The following is a 25,681-nucleotide window of genomic DNA, read 5'->3' on the forward strand; positions in this document are numbered from 1 at the left end:
CCACTCCCACCCCCACACCCTCACCCCGTCCCTCACCACCTGCCCACCTACCCCCCCCCTCCCCCCGCCCCCCGCCAGCTGATGAGCATTTAGCACCAGCAATGTCATGGTCATTCATGGGGCTGCTCTATACTTAGGGACCACAAAAACTATGTAGAAAGCAATCCAAAGATTTCAAATGGGCTAGAGAAAAGCAAAATTTAGGTGCTGTCCCAAGAGATGGCTCAGTCACTGAAGTACTTGCTGTATAAACAAGAGGACCTGCACCCAGATCTTCAGTACCCATATAAAATGCCAGTCATGCCTGTAATCTAGTGCTGGGTGCAGAAACACAAAGGTACTTAGGGCTTGCTAACCTGCCTATTTAGACACATTGGTGAACTAGAGGCTCAATGAGAGACTGTCTCAAAAAATACGGTGGACAGCCGGGCGGTGGTGGCACACGTCTTTAATCCCAGCACTTGGGAGGCAGAGGCAGGCGGATTTCTGAGTTCGAGAGTTCGAGGCTAGCCTGTTCTACAGAGTGAGTTCCAGGACAGCCAGGGCTACACAGAGAAACCCTGTCTCGAAAAAAACCAAACCCCCCAAAAAAACAAAACAAAACAAAACAAAACAAAACAAAACAAAAAACGGTGGACAGCTATGGAAGAAGCTGACTTTTGCCCCCCCCACCACATAAAAGAAAAACAAATGAACTATTATGAAGATATACAAACCAAAAACCCTAAATAGGTTGCTCTGGGTTGGAGTGGTATCTTAGTATAGTTAATAAAATTTCATTTTAACCAGTAACTCTGGTTGGCCTTAGGCATCGTTACTGAAAACTGTGGCATTCAATTTCACAGTAAACATCTTTTTTTCCCCCAGTGAATTCTTTAAAGCCATGATGTTTCAGAGAAGGGAAACAGGTGGTATCCAGTGGTATAAAAGCTGGAAATGCCTGTATTAACTCAACCCAATAAAAACAGAATGAAAGGCAAAACCCCAAAGGCATCATCTTTTAAGACATAATAGTAATATGTTAACTGAAAACTTTTATTTCCATCTGACACGGTTTTAGACTCATTTAACAAGGCCAGTGCTGCGCTGTTGGTACCACCTAAGGAACTTCAGGCTTACTAGTTACTATGTTACCGATGGTGCAGTGAACAATAAGGAACAGAAACACATACCAGCCCATACAGCATCTCATACAGAACAGCTCCCAGGCACCACCAGTCCACAGTGTTGTCATAGGGCTGTTTCCTGATCACTTCAGGTGCAAGGTACTACAGAAAAAAATGGGAACATGACAGCAACCCAGTGAACTCAAGACAGAATTTAGGAACCGAAAAGGGAACAAATTTCAGGCTCTGTTACTCATAATTAAAGACGTACATCTAGATTTTCAGTGAGTTGTACACTCTCATTCTGTCCTTCCCAAGGGTCTTGTAGCATGTCACGTCACCGTGAAAAATTCTCACTATACATTCTAAGTCCCTAGAAAGCTGGAAGCTCTAACAGGTTTTATTTCACTTCTTCTGTAGATGTAGAGTGTGACTTGTATTTATATTTTATAAATTATATCAATGATCAGACATATTTCTTACCTCTGGTGTACCACAAAAAGTTGTGGTGGTATCAGAAATAGCAATTCCTTCTTTGCAAAGTCCAAAATCTGTTAAGACAACATGTCCCTGACAAATAGAAGGCAGTTAGATAAAGCAATGTGCAGACATAAATTAACAATGTCTAGATAGGAATTAACAAGCTTTTCATTGTAACAACTTTCTATTTTCTGTGTATGTGCACCTGTGTGAGTCTATGCTTACCACAGGAAGGCAGGTGCCTGAGAATACCAGAAGGCATCAGACTCTCTGTAACTACAGATACAGGTAGTTGTGAACCACCAGGTGTGGATGCTGGGAACCAAACCTGGGTCCTCTGTAAGACTACCAACTGCTCATAACCACTGACCCATCCTTATACAATTTTTTACACCCTTTTACATTTATTTTAAACTTTTTACATTTATTTATTTACGTGCGTGCACACACATGCGCATGTGCATGCATGTGTGCAGGTCAGAAGACAAGTTAGGGTCAGATCTCTCCATCCAACACTGGTCCTGGAAATGGAACTCAGGTTATCAGACTTTGAGGCAAGTGTCCTTAACCCATTATGTAATCTTGCTAGTTCATTATTTTTAGTTTTTTTGAGACAGAGTATCATATAACCCTAGGTTGGCCTAAAACTTTTGGATATCTTGAGCCTCCTGCCTCCACTTCCCAAGTGCTGGGATTACAGGTATGTACAGCTGCGCCTTTTTTTTTTTTTTTTAAAGTAAGCCGGGCAATGGTGGCACATGCCTTTAATCCCAACACTTGGGAGGCAAAGGCAGGCAGATTTCTGAGTTTGAGGCTAGCCTGGTTTACAGAGTGAGTTCTAGGACAGCCAGGGCTATACAGAGAAACCCCATCTCAAAAAACCAAATAAATAGATAAATAAATAAATAAATAAATAAATAAATAAATAAATAATAAAGTAAGGTGAATCCAGGGCTTCCTGCATGCTAGGCAATCACTCTACCCACTGAGTTGTATCCCAGGAGCTGAACTGACAATTTTGAAACCCTTTTTATTTTAAAATAACTATAAAAACAAATAAAATTTCAAAAACAGTAGAAACCGTAACCTCATCGAGTTTACCCTAGAGCTGACATTTTGTTCAAATGTCAAGCAAGAAATTCTCATTAGTACAAAATTGCTAATTACAATACTGGCTTTATTTGGTGCCACTACTTTGCATATGTGTAATCCTGTGTGTATGTGTGCAGTTTTATGCACTCTATGTGTACGGCTGTAGCTCTGACGACACTCAAGACAGACAACTGCTTCCTCACAAGGGGCCTCATGCTTGTTCCTTATCTCTGTGGGCTCCCCTTTTTCCAACCTTGTCCCCTTATAAACACTAACAGGATAATCAAAGCACAACGTCACGTCAAGAATATTACAGAAATGCAGTCATACAGTGTGGAACCTGTAAGACAATTTCCTACCATGGCTAACAACAACAAGGAAATGAAAACTACAAGATTTTTAAAAAGATAATACTTACCATTGAATCCAAAAGAATATTTTCTGGCTTCAAGTCTCTATATTGAATTAAAAGAAAAGAAAAATATGACTCCCATCTGAAATACTTCAAGAAACCTTAGACATTTCAGGAGGTATTTTCCATGTAACTTAGACACATGATTCACCTGTACACTATTTTGATGGAGTGCAGGTAACCCAAGGCACTGGCAATCTCAGCAGCATAAAACCTCGCTCTGGGTTCAGGAAAAGACCTTTCTCTTTGTAGGTGAAAGAAGAGCTGCAGGAGGGAGAGGAGCTGTTAGTGTGGTCACATGTGGCATCACAGAAAAATGTCATTTCTGATATACTTATCATGAGATGGAAGCTCAGGAAGGCCCAGCTGTCCTGTCTGTATCTCTCATCTTCAACCATGAGTCCGTCTCTTATCTAGCTATTGTACCACTGGCTTCACTGATTTCTCTTATCTCCCTGTACTGCACTCGGTCCTCAGTGTGGCAGTTTCCATACCATTCTAGATAGCCACTTTAGAAAAGATTACGGAAAATCTACAACCTTGATGCTGCCATGCAACTACCTGTAAATACCATTACTGGGCCTTGTGGACAGCTTGGTAAACCAAAAGCTCTGTGTGAGGTATAAAGATACACTTATGTTACTTAATCTTCCCAATCAACAGACCTAAGTGAGGTAGGAAACTGATGAGGAAGCTAGCTCAGAATTTGCCCAGCATCCTAAAACTCATTTCTGGCAGTCCACTTGGCTCCAATGAAGAGAATAAGTAGTACACAAAAATTCCATGTCTCAAGTCAAGATTTAAAAACAATGGGACAGAGAAGTTGGACACAGTGCTGCATGACCGTCACACATGGAGTGGGAGGGAGGGCTGAGACTGAGACCTACAGCCTAGGCTATCTAGTGAGGCTCTACATATAAAACAAACAAACAAACAAGCTATGTTGGCACATGCCTGCAAGCCCAGCACTCAGGAAGCTGAGGCAGAGGGATTATCACAAGCTTAAGGACAGCCATGGCTACATAGGGAGTGCCAAGTGAAAAAGAACTACATACATAGCAAGGCCTTGTCTCAAACAACAGAAACAAGACAACACACCTAAGAGACAGTTAAAAACAGAGCACAGGATAAGACCACACTCCGCCTCAACCCTGCTTTCTGGCGTTATCTCTAGTCCTCCTCCTGCCGGCCACACGGAACCTCCACCCTAGTGCAGTCACTCTCCAGCACTTCGTGCCCTACCCCGACTGTCCTAGCACAGCTCATCCTGTGGATGCAATGAGCATCTTTCCACTTTTATTGCTCAGGTCTGAACAACCGCTGTGTAAAATGATCCAAAAGCACAGGCCCAAAATATGAAGAAACCACAGATAAGAAAATGGCCCTCATCCACTTAGATGTCTCCCGTGAACATTTCAAAGACTGAGAGGCAGGGAAGAGAGGCTCATGACTGAGATGTCTACCTTCAATCTGAAGTGGAACAGAGTAACACTGACAAAGTTGTCTCTGATTTCAAATTTTTTATTGCTTGTAACTCATTTTATATTTCATATTCATCCTCTCTCTCTGGTTTTTTTTTCCATACAGGGTTTCACCATGTAGCCCTGGCTGTCCTAGAACTCACTTTGTAGACCAGGCTGGCTTTGAACTCACAGAGATCTCACTGCCTCTGCCTCCCGAGGGCTGGGATTAAAGGCATACACCACCATGCCCAGCTTCATTCTCTTTTTCTTTCACCTTTATTCTATGGTCAACTGAAGCACAGCAACATTGAGTCTCTTCTCTTTGCTGAGAGGAGGGAGAGAGGATTCCTTTGTAAAGGTGTTGTAAGATATATTACTTAAATAAACTTTAGAGACACTTGCGGATCAGAGACCAACTGAATTAGAAATCTAAGGGGACTGGGAAGTAGAAGACCGGGGATGGCCAACTGGCTGAAATCTGTTACCACACTGCCAAGCTTACTCAGTAGCAACAACTCCATGACTTGCTCTGGCCAGCTGGACAGCTTTGTCTTATACAATGTGGCTGTCATGATGATAAAGTAATTCCCAAGGAGCCAGAGTCCTGGGCATACAGGTAATACTTTACACACACTAACACTGTATCAGTTGCTGGACAGTGGCATTTAAGACCGGGTTTCAACAGTCTTCTGACTGAGAGTTTTGAGGACCATGGTTTACTGGCACAAACAGAAGAGAGGACTCAGTGATTACAATTATCTTTTTCTTTTAAAAAAAAAATTTCTCTGAGACAGATCTTGCCAGACTCTAACATGCTGAAATCCAAATGTACCATCAGGAAGCTGATACAACATCAAACAATCCCTCATCAGCTTAACTCTGGGGAGGGGTCACTCACTGATGAACAGTTTGATCATTTTAGAAAATAACATGTCTGGCTAACATTCCTAGGCAATGGTTGGAACAATTTTGTAATACAGCATTGACAAAACCACACGCGATGCCTGTAACTTCTCTATGTCCTGCACGGTGTGTGGTCCACTGAATATTGTTTTCACTCTACAAACAGCTGTTGATAAAGCACAGTCAGCTCAAAACTTACATAAGAGCCTTTTGGATCTCACACTACTTTTTTTTTTTTTTTACTAGCCATGGTCTCTATCAGACAACTAATTACAAAACTCACCTCCCCTCCATTAACAAAATCCAAAACAAAATAAAGCTTTTCGGTTGTTTGGAAAGAATAGTGCAATCCAACCAAAAATGGGTGCTTCACATTTTTCAAGAGCACATTGCGTTCAGCCATAATATGTTTTTGCTGGAAAAAAAAATGCAAAATATCAATTTGTAGTGTATACCAGAAAACAACTGCTCATAAAGAAATAGGCTCAGGAGAAACAGGTATTTTACTTTACCTCTTTCCTGTTGAGAACTATTTTTTTCTGTAACACTTTGACAGCATAAAATTTTCCATCCAGTTTCCGTTTTGCAAGAAGAACCTGTTAGAAAGATTTGCAAATGAGTGATGAGTTTGTGGTATTTTTAAAGTTTCTAAAAAGCATGCCCCAAAGGGACATGTGTTTTGTGTTGAAGATGAAACACTACTGAATTTACGTCTATAATTCTACTTTTTCTTAGATGTTTTAATAAAACAAAAACGGTTCTGATTATTTGAATAGCGAGAGATCATTTATTTGTTATTTACTATATTAGTAATGAGATTTTTACTAAATTCATCACCAAATACAAACTACTAAAGGACTTTCTGTATGTGTCCCCCTTTGAGGAGTTAGCTTAGAAAATACTGAAGTGGAGCTGTGGAGACGCTCAGTGGGTAAAGGCTCCTCGGCCTGATGAGAACTTTGATTCCTGGGAGCCATGTGGTAGGACAGAACTGACTCCCACAGGTTCTTTCTGACTTCTATACACACAGATACTCACAAGTAAATAAGTTAATAAAAAGAAAATGTTGAAGCTATAACCTTGGTAGGTACATAAAGGGGCTGATTTTCTTCAGTGAACATAATGCATTGTTATTTTATGCAGGCTTCTCTTACAGGCTCTGAATTCACAAGGTCATACTACACATAACAATGCTTTGGTCAATGACTGACATGTATACAATGGAGTTCACGGCCTAGACATGTAGAGGAAGAGGCAAGACGGACTGTTGTATATTTATAATGGTCTGGCTTGTATATATACATTAAAAAAAAGAGGATGTTGTACCAGAAAAGAAAGACATATTCAAGATTGTGCTACACATAACAATGTTGTAGTCAATGACTGACATGTATACTATGATGTAATGTGCAAGGCCTAGACATGTAGTAAGCTGTATACTTTGTGATGTCTTCAGTGATGAAACTGCATATGAATGTATTCATTCAAACACATTTACATTCTGTGATACGTGAGAATAATGGTAAGGTATAAAAGACTACCATAAATTAAGCTGTGTAATTACTAAAGGACATGTCCCAAGGCATTTCAAAACCCAGGACATCAACTACTGACACTAGCATGCTTACTTCTAGAACTGCCATCCATCTCTCTGGTCCAAATACAGAACCTCAGTCTGAACTTGAGAAAAACATCAGAGCAGCCCAACAGAGGAGCTTCCTACAATATGCATGTTCACTAGACTTCAAACTGTCAAGGACATCAAAAGCAAGGGAAGTCTGGGAAACTGGTAGCCAAGACGAACCCGAGCAGACATGAAACCTCCGTGTATAGTGGTAGCTGGATAGGAAAAGAGAAGGTAAAAGCTACAAAATCCAAATAAATGATGCAAGTATGTTAATACTAACATCAACACTGGCTTGCTGTGATGGTTTGTATTGTATTAGCATATGGCATGCTATGTAAAGCTCTCCCCAAAATAAGTCTATTGATTTAAAAATGTTTGGAATTCATAAAGATGGAGTCAAAACAACTTTAGTATGAAATATTCTCTGTCCAAGCACATTTTGTGGTTCCTCATCCTCTCTACAGACTGAGCAACACCCTTCCTTCCTTATTTTTCCCCCTTTGTGACAACTCTCACCTAGCCGACCCTTCTTTCTCTGATACAGACTGGATCATCTTTAAATGCATTCTTAGCACATACATCAAAGACTACTGCACTCAGACGGCTCCGATTTCCCCTCACAGTGTTTTCCTTTATTTAGTAACTGGCAAATTTGAACAATACATAAAAAATTAAGAAGCAAATCAGCAAATGGAAACTGAACTGAAACCATACCCTGGAAAGAGCTGACACACACTCAACCGTCACATAGCTTATTCACATAATATACTATTTTTCAAGCAGACTGTGACTCTATATTTGTGTTTGCTTTGCTTTTGCATATTGGTCTTTTATTTTATTGAACCTTGTGGGTTTATATTACCTACAAAATTTTTAGTTTCTATTAAACATAGCTTGTACATATTAAGACATAAAACTTGGTAAGCATTTACAAAACCTATATAACACTACATAGGTCAAGTAAAGTATGCCAAAACTGCTCCATCATGACTTCATTCCATTCCTTCTCAAAGGTAAGTATACCACTATTTTACTGTGCAATAACTAGTAAGTTCTGGTTTCCCAAATTATATATTAATAATTATACAAAGTCCCCTTTTCATTCTTTTCACTCTAAATGATATATTATAGCATGTGGAATAGATTTTATGGTCTATGTTGTCACATAGAATATTATATTGTAATGTATATGCTCTCTTGATAAATTATTTGTGAAAAATGATGCTTTGAGCATGCCTGCATATGCCTTTCCTAGTGTATATGTGTTCCTGTGCAGTGTCACAGATCATAAATATATTGACCATCAATGATTAACAACAGTTTTCAATAGTTCAAAAGAAACACCAAAGAACACACTTAATAAACTGGGTGTAAAATCATATATAGGATATTATAAAATGTTAAGAAAAAGTTAAAATATTTAATTATTGAAAAGTTTATACCACGTCTATAGATATAAAAACATCAATTCTCCCCCATCTAACCTTATCTGCAGATTGAATGTCATTCAAATTAAATTCCACCTAAATTTTGTAGAACTAGACATGATTCTAAGACATAGAAAGGGCTAAGACTATCCTCCTGAAGAAGAGTGGATGGCCTGTGCTGGCTATCAGACTATGTCTGTCAAGACAACACAACACTGATGCCAGGAAACACAAACAGACCGACAGAACAGAAAATAAAGTCTAGAAACAGAACTACATACCATAATGTCCAAAACCAGATTCGTTCATACATAAATGCTAAATATTTGATAGAGGTGGTCTTATAGCCCAGTGTGTATTGGGAGGTATTGTGTTTCAATGAACTCTGTAATATTAGCCATAAAGCCACTCGGAAAAGATGAACAATTACCCTACATTTCATACTACATACAAAACCACTTCCTGTGGCTTCTAGACATAACCAGAGCGTCAGAGCAACAGCAAAGCCCACCATGTATCCTTCTGCTCTTTTTGGATGGCATCATGCTATGTTGTTCAGGCTGGCTTTGAAATCCCCGTCCTCCCACCTCAGACTCCCAAGCTTATAATCCTAAGATTATAAGCATGCATCAATCAGCACACCCAGCTTGTCATTGCTTTGAATGCAAAGCAAAGGGAGATTTAACCAGGGTTAATGGCCACTAACTTCTTGACATCTGTCAACATTGTTTGTAATGACAGACCACTTACAGCATTCTGATAAACTATAGTTCCAGAGAGTAGGATCCATTTCTAACTCTCTGCTGTGTATATTAGCACAATGTGACAAGTGATCACTGTGTTATCTGATAAATAGACAAACACAAACAGGATTAGCAGTGTGGTCCTTTCCTGCTCTCAAAGCAAGTCAGAAAACTCAAAAAATACAAAAAGCTACAAATATAAGGAAATATAATTAAATATATATAATTATAAATATATTAAAATACAATTAAATATACATATATTAATTTTTACTACAAGTTTTAGTGAAGTTTGCAAAAAAGAATAAATGTATTTGGTGGTTCAGATAGATTCTCCTGTGACACTTTTGCTGACCATGCCAACCTTCTTGGCATGGCTGGGCACTGTCCAGATCTGGGATGGCTCTAATGCTCTTAGATTAAGTAGGTTTTCCTTTCTTTGTAACCCACAGAAATGCCCACTTCGGTCTTTCTAGCCTCCATTTAAAAGGATTCCTTCCAAAGGTTATTCCTGACCAACTGAGCTGCCTACATACTGTCAGTCCACCTGTTCATTTCACCACAGACCCAATATTATTTACAACTACCTGGGTGAATTCTTTAATACACTATTTACCCCAAAAGGCTGTAAGCATCACTAAGTCAGTTTTCTCAATAGAACCCTGACAAGCATTTGGCACACACTAAGTTCTCAATAAGGACACACTGAACCTAAGCACTTCATCTTTGAATTTCAGTACATATCTCGTCTCCTTGAGACTCGGCAGAGAAAGACTATTAAGTCGGTATCTTGCCAACAGAAAAGCCCAATGACTCGCACATGTAAAGCAGCCACTCCTTTAGTGCTTAGTCACAGATGGGAACACTAGAAACTCTTACCTTGCCAAAGCTGCCCTTTCCAATAACTTTTAAAAAGTCGAAGTCAGTTGGTTTAGCACTAAAAGAAATTAACAATGACAAAAAAATTTGAGTTGTCTAGAAATTAAAATATAAACTCTTAAACATTTCCTTGTACTTCATTAATTTAACAAATTAATTTGGGGGAACAAAACTTTGGATTCATGCCAGATTTTCCAAGCTTTTAAACTAGCACATCTCCTTTGTTAACAGCAATATCATTTTCTCCCAACTAAATTATATAAGCCCTGTTTAAGCTCTGTTTAAGAGGTACTTCAATAAAATTCTAAGAGAAAAAAAATAGAGACAAGCTTTTATAAGCATCATAATATATAGACACAGATATAAGAAACCTACATACATTAGGTTCAAGTAGTGTTTGGTAATTCTTCAAAACAAGGTACTAGGTGCTAACACCCAAAAAAATGTCAAGGGTGCTTTTTTTTTCTTCTTTCTTTTCTAAAAAAAGATTTATTTATTTATTTATTTATTTATTTATTTATTTATTTATTTATGTGAGAACATAGTTGCTCTCCTAAGATACACCAGAAGAGGGCATCAGATCCCATTACAAGGCTTTGAGCTACCATGTGGTTGCTGGGAACTGAACTCAGGACCTCTAGAAGAACAGTCAGTCAGTGCTCTTAACCACTGAGCCATCTCTTCAGCCCCCCAAGGACATTTTCTGATGAAGAGAAATCTCCAATGTTTAACATCTAAGTCCCTTACTGCACACTGAAATTGTAAGAGTTCAGTGGATTATTCTCATGCATGCAATGAAGGAAAGCCAGGAACAGAACTCCAGAGAGAACACTGCCTTTGTATTTATTCAAGCCTAGCAGATAGAAACAGCACTGGCTGTATGTTGGTAAAGGCACATGGCAGCAGGTGGGACAGTGACCTTTAAGTATCTAGGAATGTTTCCTATAGAGAGCCAGAATTCCTAGATTGTACCAGAGGAGGAATCACTTCATTTAGGTTTGAAATGTCAAGTAATTAGCAAAACCAACCAACCAACCAACCCACCCACCCCAACAAAAAAGCAGGGGATCTGATTAGCTCAGCAGGCAAAGGAGCTTGCCACCAATCCTGATGACTTGAGCTTGATGCTTGGGAATCAAATGGTGCAAGCAAAGAACTGACTCCTAAAAGCTGCCCTGTGACCTTCCACGCACACGTCTACACACAGTAAGTAAATACATAAACTCTAGAAAGGTTTAAAGTCTGTTCATACACATTTAACCTAAAACTTGGTCCAGACTAAATATTTTAAAAGGTAAAAATTAACAAGAATGCACTAAGCAAATAAGCCGGACTCAAGAAAAGGGCAAATGGCGCACATCTTCTCTCACACACAGCGGGTGCAAAAGTAGAAGGTCTAGAAAAGGGGAGTCAAGGATCTCAAGGGGAAAGAACAAAGCAAGACAGGAAGTGACAAAACACATTTTCACATCTTTTATGTGTTGAGTCAAAGTTTAACAGTATGTACACACACGAATAACATGGAAGTGGAAAGGGGAGTATATGGCAGAGAGGATGGGTCCGTGTGTGTGCTGGGGGCCAAGTCTGAACAGAGCATACCTACACATACATGAAAATGCTATAAGAAGCCAGTATTTTATATGTTAAATAAAAATTAATTAAAAATAAACAGATATATTAAAAATATTTAATTAAATATAGGTATATTTCTTTTATAAAAACCTGTTCTTTGGGCTATTTTGTTCTTTAACAAAATAATGTTTTAAACAGAAGGAAGCAAATGCAACCGTGTAAACATAACACACATACACACACACATACATACACACACACGCACACACAGTGAAGCACACGACAGCATTACATTCTCTGTGTCTACTGACATACTTCACAGGCCTCCAGTTAAAACTAGAATTTCACAAAAATGCTTATTCTCAAAAAAAAAAGTTGAAATAAATTAAACCTACTGAGGATTTCCAGTTGGTCCCAGGTTGATGTTCCGTGAGGTAGAATGTGGCTATTTCGGGGGGGGGGGGGGAGAAGAATAGTATTCTCATTAGTGTCAAAGATTACAAATCAATGGATGCCTTGATATAAAATTATATAACTGTAACACAGACAGCAATTTATATCAAAGAAGCCTAATGTCCTAGTTCTTGAAATATCAGTATGACCAGTCACTTTTACTATGATAACTTTCAAGATCAGTTGCAAGAAAGAAAAAGAGCCAGAAATGACACTCGGTGTTAAATGCACAAGGAGCAGACAAAGCTGCTAGGAAGAGACAAGCACAGAAAACAACTCTAACAGGAACCATCACTTTACACTTAGAAACTGGTTACCAAGCCTCCTTGTCTTTCAATTTTTTTTTTTTTTTTGAGACAGGGTTTCTCTGTGTAGTCCTGGCTGTCCTGGAACTCACTCTGTAGACCAGGCTGGTTTCAAACTCAGAAATCCACCTGCCTCTGCCTTCCAAGTGCTGGGATTAAAGGCGTTCACCACCACTGCCCAGCTTGTCTTTCAAATATTAAAAAAATGTAAGGCAAGGTTGACATTAACGAGGACCATGCACAGCAGATACGACTGAGTGGAGTGGAGCCCTGGAACTGACCGGATCTTATCTTTAACAGACAATCTCACTGAGCCTGGGGCTGGCCAGCAAGCCCCTGGAACCTGCTGTCTCCACCCCAGGCGCTTCAGCTACACTGCCATACTCAGCTTTCCTCTGGGTACTGGGGATGGATCCAAACTCAGGTTCACCCACTGGTAGACTGATTGATTTCTCTCTCAGCCCCTGGCAGAATCATCTCTAAAGTAAATATGACAGGGACAGGATTTTCTCTCATTCCCAGCAGTTTAGTAGTTTCAAAGTTTTAAACACAGTAAATTAAAGCCCAGGATCAATTTAGCAATCCTTACTCACCTGTTAAAGCACAAAGCAATTTAACTTTAAAGGATTCTCGTTCACTCGAAAACTCAACTGAAAACTCCCCAAGTTGAATCTAGCGATCCTGTCATAGGCAGCATCTGTTTTCTCTTGAGTACAAGGGATTAAACCAGGACCTCTGGGTATGTATGCTGCCTATGAGCTTCCAACTCAGCACACAGCAGACACTTTTACAAAAGCCAAGTATAAGTGAAATTAGCTTCCCACAAATCCACTTTGAAGTTCTTTATACATTCAGGAAATTAAACGACTTTTATGTATATCTACCACACACACCTTTACAAGAACAGAATTACATTCCATGTAAGATTATCATGTTTTTACTGAAATCTATTTCAGATTTATAATCTCCAGGTGACACAATACTTTATAAAAAAGTAAATGGCAAACACTCTCATCCTTCAAATATTTTGAAAGTTGGTTATTTCAAAATCTTACAGCCAACTTTAAAGTCATAACCACAATTTATTTTCTATCTTGATATGAAAACTTTTATACAATAAATTTCAACTCTCAGAGGAGAGAAATACATGAATCACGATAGAATAAGATTATACTATGCTGGGATCATGGGATGAGATTGGCCATGGTTTAATTTAACATGAGATTAACTTTTAGGAGTAAATAATGCAGTGTTTTATAGAATCTGACAACATAACTCCAAGTTATAGATACACTGTTTTTTTTATTATTTTATTTATTTATATTTTAAATGTTGTCCCACTCTCAGTCTCCCCTCCACGAACCCTCCCACCCACTCCTTTTTGCCTCTAAGAGGTTGCTCCCCAACCCACGCACCCACTCCTGCCTCACCCCTCTAGCATCCCCCTTCTCTGAGGCAGCAAGCATCTACTGGACCAAGCACCTCTCCTCCCATGGATGCCAGATAAGGCCATCCTCTGCTACATATGTAGCTGGAGCCACATGCCATGGACCAACCAATTGTTGGTGGTTTAGTCCCTGGGAGCTCTAAGGGGTGGTCAGTTGATATTGCTGTTCTTCCTATGATGTTACAATCCTCTTTAGATTCTTCAGTCCTTCCCATAACTCCTCCATTGAGGTCCCCAGGGCTCAGTCCAATGGTTAGCTCTGAGTATTTGGATCTGTCTTAATCAGGTGCTGGCAGAGCCTCAGAGGACAGCCATGCCAGGGTCCTGTCTGCAAGCACCATACGCTGATTCATTTGGTCTATGTTCTTTTCACTGGCAGTCTTCCTTTAAAAGGATTTTTCTTGCTTAGATGTAGTAAGTATGGACTAGATCACATGAACAATTCATCCCCTGATTTACATCAATGCATAGCTAACATTTACTACTTGGTAATGATTTTCCTAGTGGAGCATGTCTCTGAAATTTAGTCAAAGGTAAATTAGACAGTATTTCACTATACATACTATGTTAAGACATGATATACAATCATTGTATTCATGGTAAGGTAAAAATTATTGACAACTAATTGAGATTCTAAGTTTCTAGATTTCCCGACTCATATTTTTCTCTTTAAAATAAGGGGCAAAGGGCACTGGAGAGATGGCTCAATGGTTAGGAGAACTGGCTGCTCTTCCAGAGGACCTGGGTTTATTTCCCAGCACTGACAAGGTGGCTCTCAACTCTAACTTCAGTTCCAGGGGATCTGACACACTCTTTTGGACTCTGTAGGCACTGCATACATGAGGTGCACATACATACATGCGGTGCACAGACATACATGTGGGGATGGGAGAAAGAAATTAAATAAATCATAAATGAATAGGTAAAGTAAAACACGGGTTTTTCGGGCTGGTGAGATGGCTCAGTGAGTCAAGATACTTGCTGCCAAGCCTGACAATCTGAGTTTGATCCCCAGGACCCACATGACAGAAGGAGAAAACCCATTCCCTAAAGTTGTACATGGAATGGCATGTGTCCCACCCCAAATTTTCTTAAAGCTGCCTTTCCTAAAAATAAAGGGGTTTGGTTCTAGATACCCTACAAGAACTCTTCTAGCCATGAACTTCACATGGTTATTTAAAAGTTCTTAGTAACTGCTGGCAAGGTAAAGGTGCTTGACACCAAGCCTGAGTTTGATTCCCCTGGGAACCATGTGGTGGAAGGAGAGAACCATTCCCACAAGTCCTCTGACCTCCACGCCCACACCCATGCATGGGCATGCATGTGTGCTCATGTGTACATGTGCAAACACATACACAAATAAATACATGCAATTAAAAATTCTTGATAAATACATTCTTCAATAACCTAAACCAACATATATTTTTACATAAGTAGCAGCCCAAGTGTGGAAAGTGTATTTACATGGATTTTACTCCTTAAAGTACTGTTTGAATAGCTTGTCTTCAATTAAGAGTGTAAGCCTATAGTTGGAAAACAAAGAAAGTATTAGGAGACAGGTGATTTTTAAATATCCATTTCCTTGCATGGACACTTTAGAAGACTCCCAATATCAACCTCAGACTTCCATACACATATGTACCTCCACATGCATGTCCACACATATGAACCATACAACAGCACACACAATACACATGAAAAGAAAAAGGAGGGGTGGGTGATAGTGTGTAAATGGTGTAACTGTTTTTAGGTATTCTACAGTGTAGGAAACCTAGCATAGTCACGATCTCTTGGTTTTACATTAATGTTACTCTGGAGTAAGACAGGCACATGTCTGAGGTTGCTACTCTGTCAAGCTCAGCACCCCCTGCTACCTTAGGAGTACTTCTTTCATCCTCATCTTCAGATGGATCTGACTGATGTCTTGGGCTGTCCATTTGAAGGAATGCTCGGACATCTGGACTGAAAACAAAGATTAATTTATTACTCTGACAGTATGTGAACAGCTTGTGTCCCTTTAAAAAGAAACAGAAACAGAAACCACCATATTAGCATTTGCCACAAGAAAACTACAAACTGTATTATTCATTATTGTAATAGGAATAAAGAAGTTCTGCTTTTAAAAAGAGGTAAACCAACAGAGGAGCAGGCAAAGTTATAAACAGACAGTTCACATTAGAGGAAATCCAAATGGAAACTGAAACTGAGATTCACTTTATATCCATTAACCAGAAAAAGTCAGATCAATAAAACAGCAGGAAAGGCCACGCTCATGTGCTGCTGGAGGGATGGAGAATGAGGTTTTCATGCACAAAACCTAAGAATATGTATACCCTGAATTTCATACATGAGTATTTATAGTAACATTATTTGTGACAGCACAAAAGGAGAAATGCCACAAATGTCCACCAACTAAGAAATGGACAAACACAATGTGGCAAGCCATGTAATAAAGTACTTATACCTGTTAGGACAGGGATGAACCTCAAAACACTGCACAGAATGAATAAAGGAAGAAAAAAAGAGACACACATTGTATGACTTCATTCAAAAGAAATGTGTGCAACAGACAGCTCCTTAGACAGAAAGCAGAGTAATGGTTACCAGGCAGTTACTTGCTTAGACAATGGAAATGTTAGACTGGCTCTTTTTTTTTTTTTTTTTTTTTTTGCTTTGTTTTGTTTTGTTTCTTCAAGACAGGGTTTCTCTGTGTAGCCCTGGCTGTCCTGGAACTCACTCTGTAGACCAGGCTAGCCTCGAACTCTTGAACTCAGAAATCCGCCTGCCTCTGCCTCCCAAGTGCTGGGATTAAAGGCGTGCGCCACCACCGCCCAGCTAGATTGACTCTTAAGTGACAGAAGTCACTTGAGTGAAACACTCAGCATCCTGAGTATTCCAAAAACCAAAGTGACCAAAGTGCAGAGACTAAGTCAGGAGGTACTCAGCCACAAATGGGACATTATATTATCACCCTGACTCCTGCAAGGCTCAGAGACCATCTTAGAAGAGGGGGGTGAAAGGGTTAAGAGCTGAGGTTGGAGAATCAGAGTGAAACTACCTATGCTTCTGGAACATACGGATAACATGTGGCCTAATCCTAATGGGTGTCAAAGATACAGAGGTACCTTTCCAAGTGATGGATAAATAGAATACCAACCAGTTAGCAAGACTTAACTATAATGCCAGCTGATTTAAACAGTGATCCATAAAATTTCTCTATCTTGGATGGTATTTTTGTCAACTTGCAACAAGCCAGAGTCATCTATAAAGAGGGATTCTTAATTGAAAAAATAAAACCTCTGTAATATTTGCCTATATGCGAGTCTGTAGTATATTTTCTTGATTAACGATTAATGTGTCAGGGCCCAGCTCACTAGGCTAGTGTCATTATCCCTGGGGAGGTGCTTCTGGCCATACAAGAAAGCAGGTTGACTAAGCTACGAGCAAGCCAGCAAGCAGTATTCCACCATGGATTCTGTTTCAGTTCCTGGCCTGACTTCTATCAGTATAGATCTGAGAGCTGTCAGATGAAACCACCCCTTTCATTTTCGAGAGGACTTTGGTCATGGTGTTCTGTCACAAGAACAGAAACCAGCTAAGACATCATACAGGTACAAAGAGAATGAAAAGTCTAAGCTAAAGGGGAAGTGATACAGAAATTAGGAGAACGTGTTCTCGAAGATTTCACAACCAGTAACATTTCACAAACCTCTTCCTGAGGTTTAATCAGTACTCTTGGGTTTGGTTTCACTGTCCCTTTAGAACAAAAGGAAAGTACTTACTGGTTGTAAAGCTCTGGATATCTGACTAAGTTCTGAATGAACTCATTCAATCCTGCTCTTCTTTGTTTAATAAAATCTGTAAGAGAGACAGGTGTACACTAGCAGTCATATCTCTGTCATCTTACACAACTATCACGACACATTCATGGGAGAATAGACAAGCAAGGGCAGCAAACTGTGGCTAAGAAGCTATTTCCTAGTTGGTACTTGGTACTGAAGGAGGGATAAATGCTTAAGTGTTTATGATCTATACATGTAACCTGAACTTGGACAAGAACTTTGTAGGAGCCCCAGAAGAAAGCTACAGCTTCATTGTTAGAGGAAAGGGAGTCAATGCCCACAGTCCTTACGTTTGGAGGAGGTAAGTATCTTGGCACTGAACAAGAGCCATTTGCTACCTCTCCCTGGTGCACAGCTTATGTACCTACTCAACAGTGAAGTAGACTGTATACCATAGACCTCATGAACAAAATAGGTGTAGTAGCAGTACTTGCCTGATGCTGAGGCTGGAGGATCACAAGTTTGAGGTTAGCCTAGGCTACACAGCAAGATTCTATCTCAAAAAACAAAGAGTTCTGAATAATTATATTCTTCAGTGAATACATGACCTACTTCAAACTTCAACCAGAATTCAACAGTTATACTATCAAGCTTTTGCTTACCTGGATCAAAATTATCACCAAATATTCTCTTGGCAGGAATCTTCAGAGCCATAGCAGGAAACTGTTTCTTCAACTGAATTTTAAAAACAGCATTCTGTGAGCTAATTTCTAAATCTATTTATGCCCACACAACACAATATGATCTTAAGAAAGACTTATCATTGTATGAAGGTACAACATACAATACTAATATATATGAATAAAATGCCACAGACTGACTACTAATTATCTTAGTTTGTCCCAGTATATTGTTTGGTATGTACATGACTTTGGAGAGTTACTTAACATCTCTGGGCCTCAGTGTTTTTTGTTTGGTTTGTCTGTATAATAAGGATAAGCTAACTGAGCATCTTTCAGATATTTTGTGCGGATGAATTAGATCCCATTCAAGTAAGAACTCAGACTGAAAAATGGTACCTAGGTTCTCCAGGTTCCACTCATCCTTCACCTCAAGATCTACAGCAACAGATTAATAACGATTCTCAGAGAAGGTGAGTTAATTCTGCCCTCAACTCCGTTAACTCCAGCTTTCTCTTTTATCAATACCTAATACATTTGTCTATTAGATTTGTTTGAGGAAAAACTGACTTTTATTGAAGAGCCACTTGCTACCTGAGCACATATTGTAGAAAGAAATTAAACAAGGGACAGTCAAGTTGTAAGCCAGCTGGCAATAGAAAATCTACACATTCAGAAACTACAGATCTGACTGGCAAGTAACAGAAAATACAAAGAATGAAATAATTACTGCATGCTATGAGCAAGCAGTCAGCAAATCTCAGACTTAAAGAGGATAAACAAATGATATCCCACAACAAGCACACAGGCTGTAGACACTTAAGAGACTTATCAGCTGCCACATCAACAAGTGCTGGACACTCAGTATCAAGGGATCGCTTTAGATTCAGACAGTGATACTGTGTTTTAACAATCGTTATCTTTTGGATAAAACAGTATTAAAATATTTACAGATGAAATGGCATGCCAAAATTACAATGGGCTGGTTCATATGTAACATGGAACAAATAGCATTGTAGCAGTAATCGAAGACAGTGATGGTATTTCATTATTTTCTTGCTTTTTTTTTCCCCTTTAAGGCAGGTTTTCTCTATACTGCTCTGGCTGTCCTGGAATTTGTTCTGTAGACCAAGCTGGTCTTGAACTCAAGAGATCCACCTGCCTTTGCCTCCTGAGTGCTGGGATTAAAGGTGTGTGCCACGACAATGTCAGCAATATTTTATTATTTTCTTGTATGTACTAATATAGTTACTGCTGTCTGTTAGACAATTTGCATTAATTAAAGTTAAAAATACCAACCATGTTCTTTAAAAACAGTTAAGCTGACAATAAAAATATTCAGTAACTGAAAATTTTACTTTTTATCTTATCTTTTATTCTAAATAGAGGAAATACATTTTGAGTTTTCAAACTTAGGGAGATGGAGATCAGGTTCAGACTGATTTTTATAGTTTTAAATAACAAAATTGATATTGTTTTTTGTGGTGACAAGAGGCAGAATCGGAAACATTTATATATAAGACATTTATAAGACAAAATCAGGATATAAAAAGATGAAAAACAGTGAGAGAAACATGGAGAGATGGTGCCCACGGCTGTGCAAGGGGCAGCAGATCAACTCTCACCAATTCCCAAAAGAAATAATCTAAAAAAAACTACTGGAAAGGTTACAAAGGCTAACCCCATCATTACTAGTTACTAATTTCCTCTAAAACTGTAATTTCACTTACAGTCACTACCTTGACTTCGTTAAGCAGTATGTAAAACATTGTATAGGAAATTCAATTACATAAGCTTTAATGAACCATAAAGAACAGAGGAAAACAGTAAACATTACCTCCGAGTAGTTGGCTACAGCTTACATTTAATCTATTTTAAGTTCTGCTACTATTCAGATTTTCTAAAATATTTAATATCTTACATCAGGACAAGTACATGTCATTCAAAACTAGAACACTGTTATTTGTAAGTTCATTTTCAATTAGTATATCATCTGAGTGTTATTTAGGGCAGCTAGAGAAATGGTAAATACCGTGAGCCAGAAGTCTAACTTTTATGACCTAAAAACCCATGAGATCTTATGACTCACTCCACTTGGGAAACAGTTTGTCTCTCTGCTGAGATAACTGCTCCTTAATATGTTTTTGAAAACTCTTATGAATGATAGCTTGCAGATTTACATATTTTTAAAAATTGTATTAATGTAGATATGTGTCTGCATATGCACTGTGTGTGCTGGTGTCCCTGAAGGCAAGAGAGGATTCTGAAAGCATTCGAAATGGGACTTCAGGTGATTATGAGCCACCCCCATGATGACAGCCCCAAGATTTACATATTTTTAAAATCAGGAGACAGGGTTAAATGAAAATTTACCTTTCTGAATATAGACACAATTTTCTAAAGATGTCTGGTAATCTACTCATTAAATGCACCGGGGGTGGGGAGCACAATTGGGTTTTTGTTTGTTTTGCTTATTTGTTTGTCTTCCATAACTGAAATAAAGCATGGGACTCAGAGCTGTTCTAATCCAGGCTTCCGCAATGCACTGTTTGATTGCCATTAAGACTTTTTAAGACAGTATCTTCCACCTACATCAGCACCTGTCAGAACCTGGCCTGCTGCCTCTCAATGATCATGGCACCTCACTGCATATGCTGAAACTATGTGCAACTGTAGGCACTTGACTGTGAATGACTTAAGAGCTGGATCAGGAGTGAAATGGCTTCGGTCACTGAGACAGCCAGTGGCCTCTTAGATCGCAAACGTGGTTCAGCTTTGTCAGTATCTGAGACCTGGAACCGATCGCTCCTAAGAAAGACACAGAAGAGGAACGTGCAGTTGACACTTTCCGATATAAGAGCTTCAGATCTCAGAGTTGAAGATTTTACTCAGAACTGCCTTGATGAATACCATTATTATTTGGCACAAAGGATTTGTGTCTAATGTCATGTGACACTAATATGCTCTTGAGCTCTCAGTCTTGTCTGTCAGCCTCCTTGTTCACTTGGAACTGTCTGTCTTTCCACATAAAGATTAAGTTAAGATGTTTCCAAGAGTTAACCCCTTTTCCACTTGGTAATGTATTGATTTACTCATTCAAATAAATTTCTCAGCTCATGGATTTTTCTCAAATGTTTTACTTTAGACAAAAACAATGTAGTCTCTTACAGAATTATAAAGCTTGTCAAACTCTGCGTATCTCCTGAAGACAAACCACTCGCTTCTGCCCACAGACACCAGAACTTTATAAACCTGTGAAAATAAGAGTGACATACTTTAACAAACTTCAACTGCAAAGAGACCATATACAAAAACTGATAACTGTTTTTATGTGATTCTCCAAGATAAAAATACATATCAAATGAAACAAACTTTTTGTTCTAGCAATGTTAACTACTCTTTACTTTTGAATAATTTAACATTTGCATTTTAAATTTTATGTGATCAACTTCTTTGGGACAAATGTTTTTTAAAACACATACACAACAGTACAAACTATAAGATGGAAGTTTTTTTTTTATCCTCATTAGCTCATCCCAAGTAATTCAAGACAAGAGTATGTGAGTATGTAACTCCAGTAAAAACACAACATTAAACTGTTGAACTTTTTGTTATTTTCAGAGACTACTATGGGTGTGTGTGTGTGCTTGCTGTCAGGACTATTGACGTCTAACACTCTGCCACTCTTGCCTCATATTTTCTTTTTCAAGACTAAAAAAATGGTAGAGTTAAATGATGCCATTTTCTTACTCATCGAGGAACTATGCCTTGAAGTTATAAAGTTCTTTCAGAAGTGATGCCTGGCCCACAGTAAACACTCATCTACCGCTTCTTTTCTTCCCAGACCACTTTTACACAGTACCTTTCAAACCATAATTGTATCCTTTCATTTTTCTAATGACTTTTTACAATTGTGTCTGATATCTTCATATACAAACTCATTTAATTATAACCAATGATCCTATGAAGTGAGCAGAATTATAGCCCCTACTATGTCAGTCAAAAAGCTGATTTACTTAATCAAAAAAAAAACATTAAGCTTCAGCTAAAAATCTGTATCATTTCCTCCTTCTATGTATCACAGCTGGCATTAAATCATCAGCAGGTACTGAGTTAACTTTCATAATTCAGCCAAAGACGGCCTCAGAATACAATTCCATATATTATAATGAAATGTGAGAAAAAGAGTTTGAAAACCCAAAGATGCTATTATTTCTAACTAGAAAACAACAGTAACCGAAGTATATGAAAACGGGTTGGTTGATGAAGGGTGAGTTATAAATCTAATTTTTATAACAGTAAGTAGGTAAGCATTGTTTTAGAGGATGTACTTTATGTGGGTTCATATTCTCTTAGTGTCAGAGAAAAGCAGGTTCATCTCAGACAGCTAAACACATGCGTACAAATTATCCTTTCCCACAAAAAGTAGGTAATTCAAATCTACAATTTCATTCTAAATAACACTGTGAGGAAGACAAGGCTCTGATATTTTGTAATATACAGTATGAATGGACAGCGCCCTTGGATAGACAGCCACATTAAAGCTATATCCTTCTTTGAGAAGCAATGAAATCTCACTGGAGGTGAGGCAAAGTCACTGCTATCAGTCATTTGGCAATGATGTGTCAGTCAGATGTCGGACAACAGTGCTCAAGGATCGCTGAGCTGCAGATGCTGAAGAGTCATGTTGAACAGGTCTATGTCAACTGTTAGTTCATATTGTCAAATACACTTCAGATGTCATGAAACTTTTATTTTCAGAGAATAATCATGGACATTCATCACTGTGTAAAACTACTGAATTTGTGTCAGAAATGAGGAGACTGAGTGACAGGCCATCGATGTGACTAAGACTGGATGTCAGAGTCTCCTGATCAGGAGCCGTGGAAGCAGCCTGGACACAAAGGGACAAAACCAGGTCTATGTGACTGTGGGCATCTTAAATTCCTTGTACCAATTTCCTGGTGAGGATACAAAGCAGGGAGATGGGCTCTCTGGGCTACTTAGCTACAGCCAAGACAATAGCCAAGTCTAGGTTCCAGGACATGGAGTCTCTGGAGCAAATACACACACGCACGCACGCACGCACGCACGCAGAGTTACAACAACAGCAACAAACATCAATGGGCAAAACTGAAAACCGTTTAAATTAAAAAATGTTTTCCAATATTCTTAAATTTTTCATTTTATGTTTAAGAACATCTATATGAACATCTGTGCACCATGTACAGCCCCGTAGGAGGCGATTAAAGGACACTGGATCTTCTGGAACTGGAGTTGAAGATGGTTGTGAGCTACCATGTTGGTGTTGGGAAGTGAACCTGGGTTCCATGGAAGAGCAACCAGTGCTCTTAACGTTTGAGCCATCTCTCCAGCCAAGCGATTTTTATTAAACCTACAGTATATCTATTTAAGGGTCTGGTGAAACAATATCGAAAGAACCCCTTCCTCAAATGACCTTGCATTTTAGTAGGCAAGGTACACACATAAAAAGACAAAATATTTAGGTAGTGTTAATGGCTATTTAAAAAAAGCAAGTAAGGTAAGTGGAGCAGAGAATGTAAGGGGTAGGGTGAGGTTGCTATTTTGTATTTTAAGTGGACACACACACACCTCGAATCAGGAAACATTTGGGCACTTGAAGGAAGTATATGAACAAGATGCCTTGTGCAGGGTCTGAAACACCAGGGCATAGCATGGGAATGTCAGGGTGAGGGTCCTGTTAGGCCTTCCCTACTCTTTCACAGAATGTGTGAAAGTAGATCTCCTTGCAAAGAGCAAAGGAAACCTAAGTTAATCCACTATTCATACTGTTGGAATGTCTGCCAAACTTGGTGGGAAGTGAGGTTCCTGAAGGATAGAACAACCCAAAGGTAAGAACAAGGAGAAAAGGAAAGAAAAGCTGCATACACTCCACCATTTTATCCAAGCTGTAACAGCCTTTGCTAACCTTCAAGGTGATGTTGCTAGAAAATATGGTTATACAAATGTGTTAACAAGTATGGACCATTTAAGATATTGTTACAACATACACAATTCTGCAACCTAAGAGACTACAGAGAGATGACTAACTAGATCCACACTCCAACCTCTGCTTGCATCAATGCAGGAAGGTGTTTGTTTAGGAACAGAGAATAGGGCCAGGGAACTGCTTCCTGGTTCCACATCTAGGGCCCTGAGAGAGAGAGAGCTACCATTTGTAGTTACCCTGCACGTTGATAAGGCAGAACATAGTGTTGGGAGTTAGTGCCAACACTCCAGCTCTTCTCAGCTCCCATGTGAGCACGGGTTCCAGCTGAAAGTCACTGATCACAGGGCTTCACTGGCACGGACTCGGTGCTCTACTCATAATCAATCAGCGGTGGTCCAAAAAGGGGCTGAAGTGCAATTCTGAGAACAAAGGCACTGTATCGGCAGAGTGCCCCAGTAGGACCTACCCAGGCCAACAGAAGATATGCTCAAGTTAGCCCAGCAAGGGCAAAGCTGGCTAAAAGGCCTATACAGTCATGAGGTCAGAGTTTGGGTCCCAGAACTATGTAACAAGCTGTGTGGTCTGCACACACCTCTAATCCAAACTCGGAGGGAAGGCAGAGATAGGAGGGTTGCTTTTGGATTTTTGGCTTTTGGTAACAAAGAAAACATGAGCCCCAGGTTCAAGGAGAGACCCTGCCTCACAGGAATTGGCATAGAGTGACAAAGGACACCCAAGGATACCTGATTATGTTTGTCCTCTACGGGTCCACACGTGTGTGTGTATGTGTGTACTATAAGAATGCATACACATTCAAATAAATAGATAGGTAAGTATTTTTAAACTGCCTGTGTTCCAGTAACAGTCACTGATAACATGACTAGCACATACTCACTGCACCTATTGTTTATAAAGCCCTCCAGCAAATACTGTGGCACTAAAATCAGAAATGTCTTTACCTTTAAGGTAGAAAAAGAGGCAAAACAGGGAAACATTTTAAAATGAGGTGTAAAGTAATAAATGCTGCAAGGCACTATGGAAATTTCAGGATGAGTTTTTAACATGGGCTCAGAGACTTCAAGAGTCTACAGCACTTGAGAGTTGTACAAAGCTAACAGTGCAGAGGAACATTGTTATATACATACATCTGACAAAAGGGCTTGTGAGTTTCATACAATTCTCCAAAGAGATAGGCAAATAGGCAAAAATCTGCACTAAAAGGAACAATTACTGCTACAGTAGCCAAAGCTTCGTTTTCTTATTATTTTTCTCCTTCCTTCCTTCCTTCCTTCCTTCCTTCCTTCCTTCCTTCCTTCCTTCCTTCCTTCCTTCCTTCCTT

At 39.2% G+C, this 25,681-nt stretch overlaps 1 protein-coding gene across 2 annotated transcripts in view; it reads right to left on the bottom strand.

Annotated features, from left to right (window-relative positions):
* The window catches only part of LOC114622874 (serine/threonine-protein kinase Sgk3), a 107,323-nt gene that overhangs the window by 11,203 nt on the left and 70,439 nt on the right, over positions 1-25,681 (bottom strand). The window contains exons 1-13 of one of the 2 annotated variants that reach the window (XM_028769438.1): positions 24,579-24,668; positions 21,540-21,623; positions 18,354-18,426; positions 17,692-17,767; positions 15,784-15,871; positions 12,100-12,149; positions 10,133-10,190; positions 5,969-6,052; positions 5,740-5,871; positions 3,242-3,354; positions 3,097-3,133; positions 1,590-1,676; positions 1,173-1,268 (exon numbers count right to left, since the gene is read on the bottom strand). In XM_028769438.1, coding sequence (XP_028625271.1) covers positions 1,173-1,268; positions 1,590-1,676; positions 3,097-3,133; positions 3,242-3,354; positions 5,740-5,871; positions 5,969-6,052; positions 10,133-10,190; positions 12,100-12,149; positions 15,784-15,871; positions 17,692-17,767; positions 18,354-18,405 — 873 coding nt within the window. In that variant the 5' untranslated portion in view covers positions 18,406-18,426; positions 21,540-21,623; positions 24,579-24,668. Of the gene's footprint in view, positions 1-1,172; positions 1,269-1,589; positions 1,677-3,096; positions 3,134-3,241; positions 3,355-5,739; positions 5,872-5,968; positions 6,053-10,132; positions 10,191-12,099; positions 12,150-15,783; positions 15,872-17,691; positions 17,768-18,353; positions 18,427-21,539; positions 21,624-24,578; positions 24,669-25,681 lie in introns of those variants that run through there. The other variant, XM_028769430.1, reaches the window with a different exon arrangement.

The sequence above is a fragment of the Grammomys surdaster genome, unplaced genomic scaffold (genome assembly GCF_004785775.1).
Source record: "Grammomys surdaster isolate TR1022 unplaced genomic scaffold, NIH_TR_1.0 64, whole genome shotgun sequence".
In the NCBI taxonomy this organism is placed as follows: Eukaryota; Metazoa; Chordata; class Mammalia; order Rodentia; family Muridae; genus Grammomys; species Grammomys surdaster.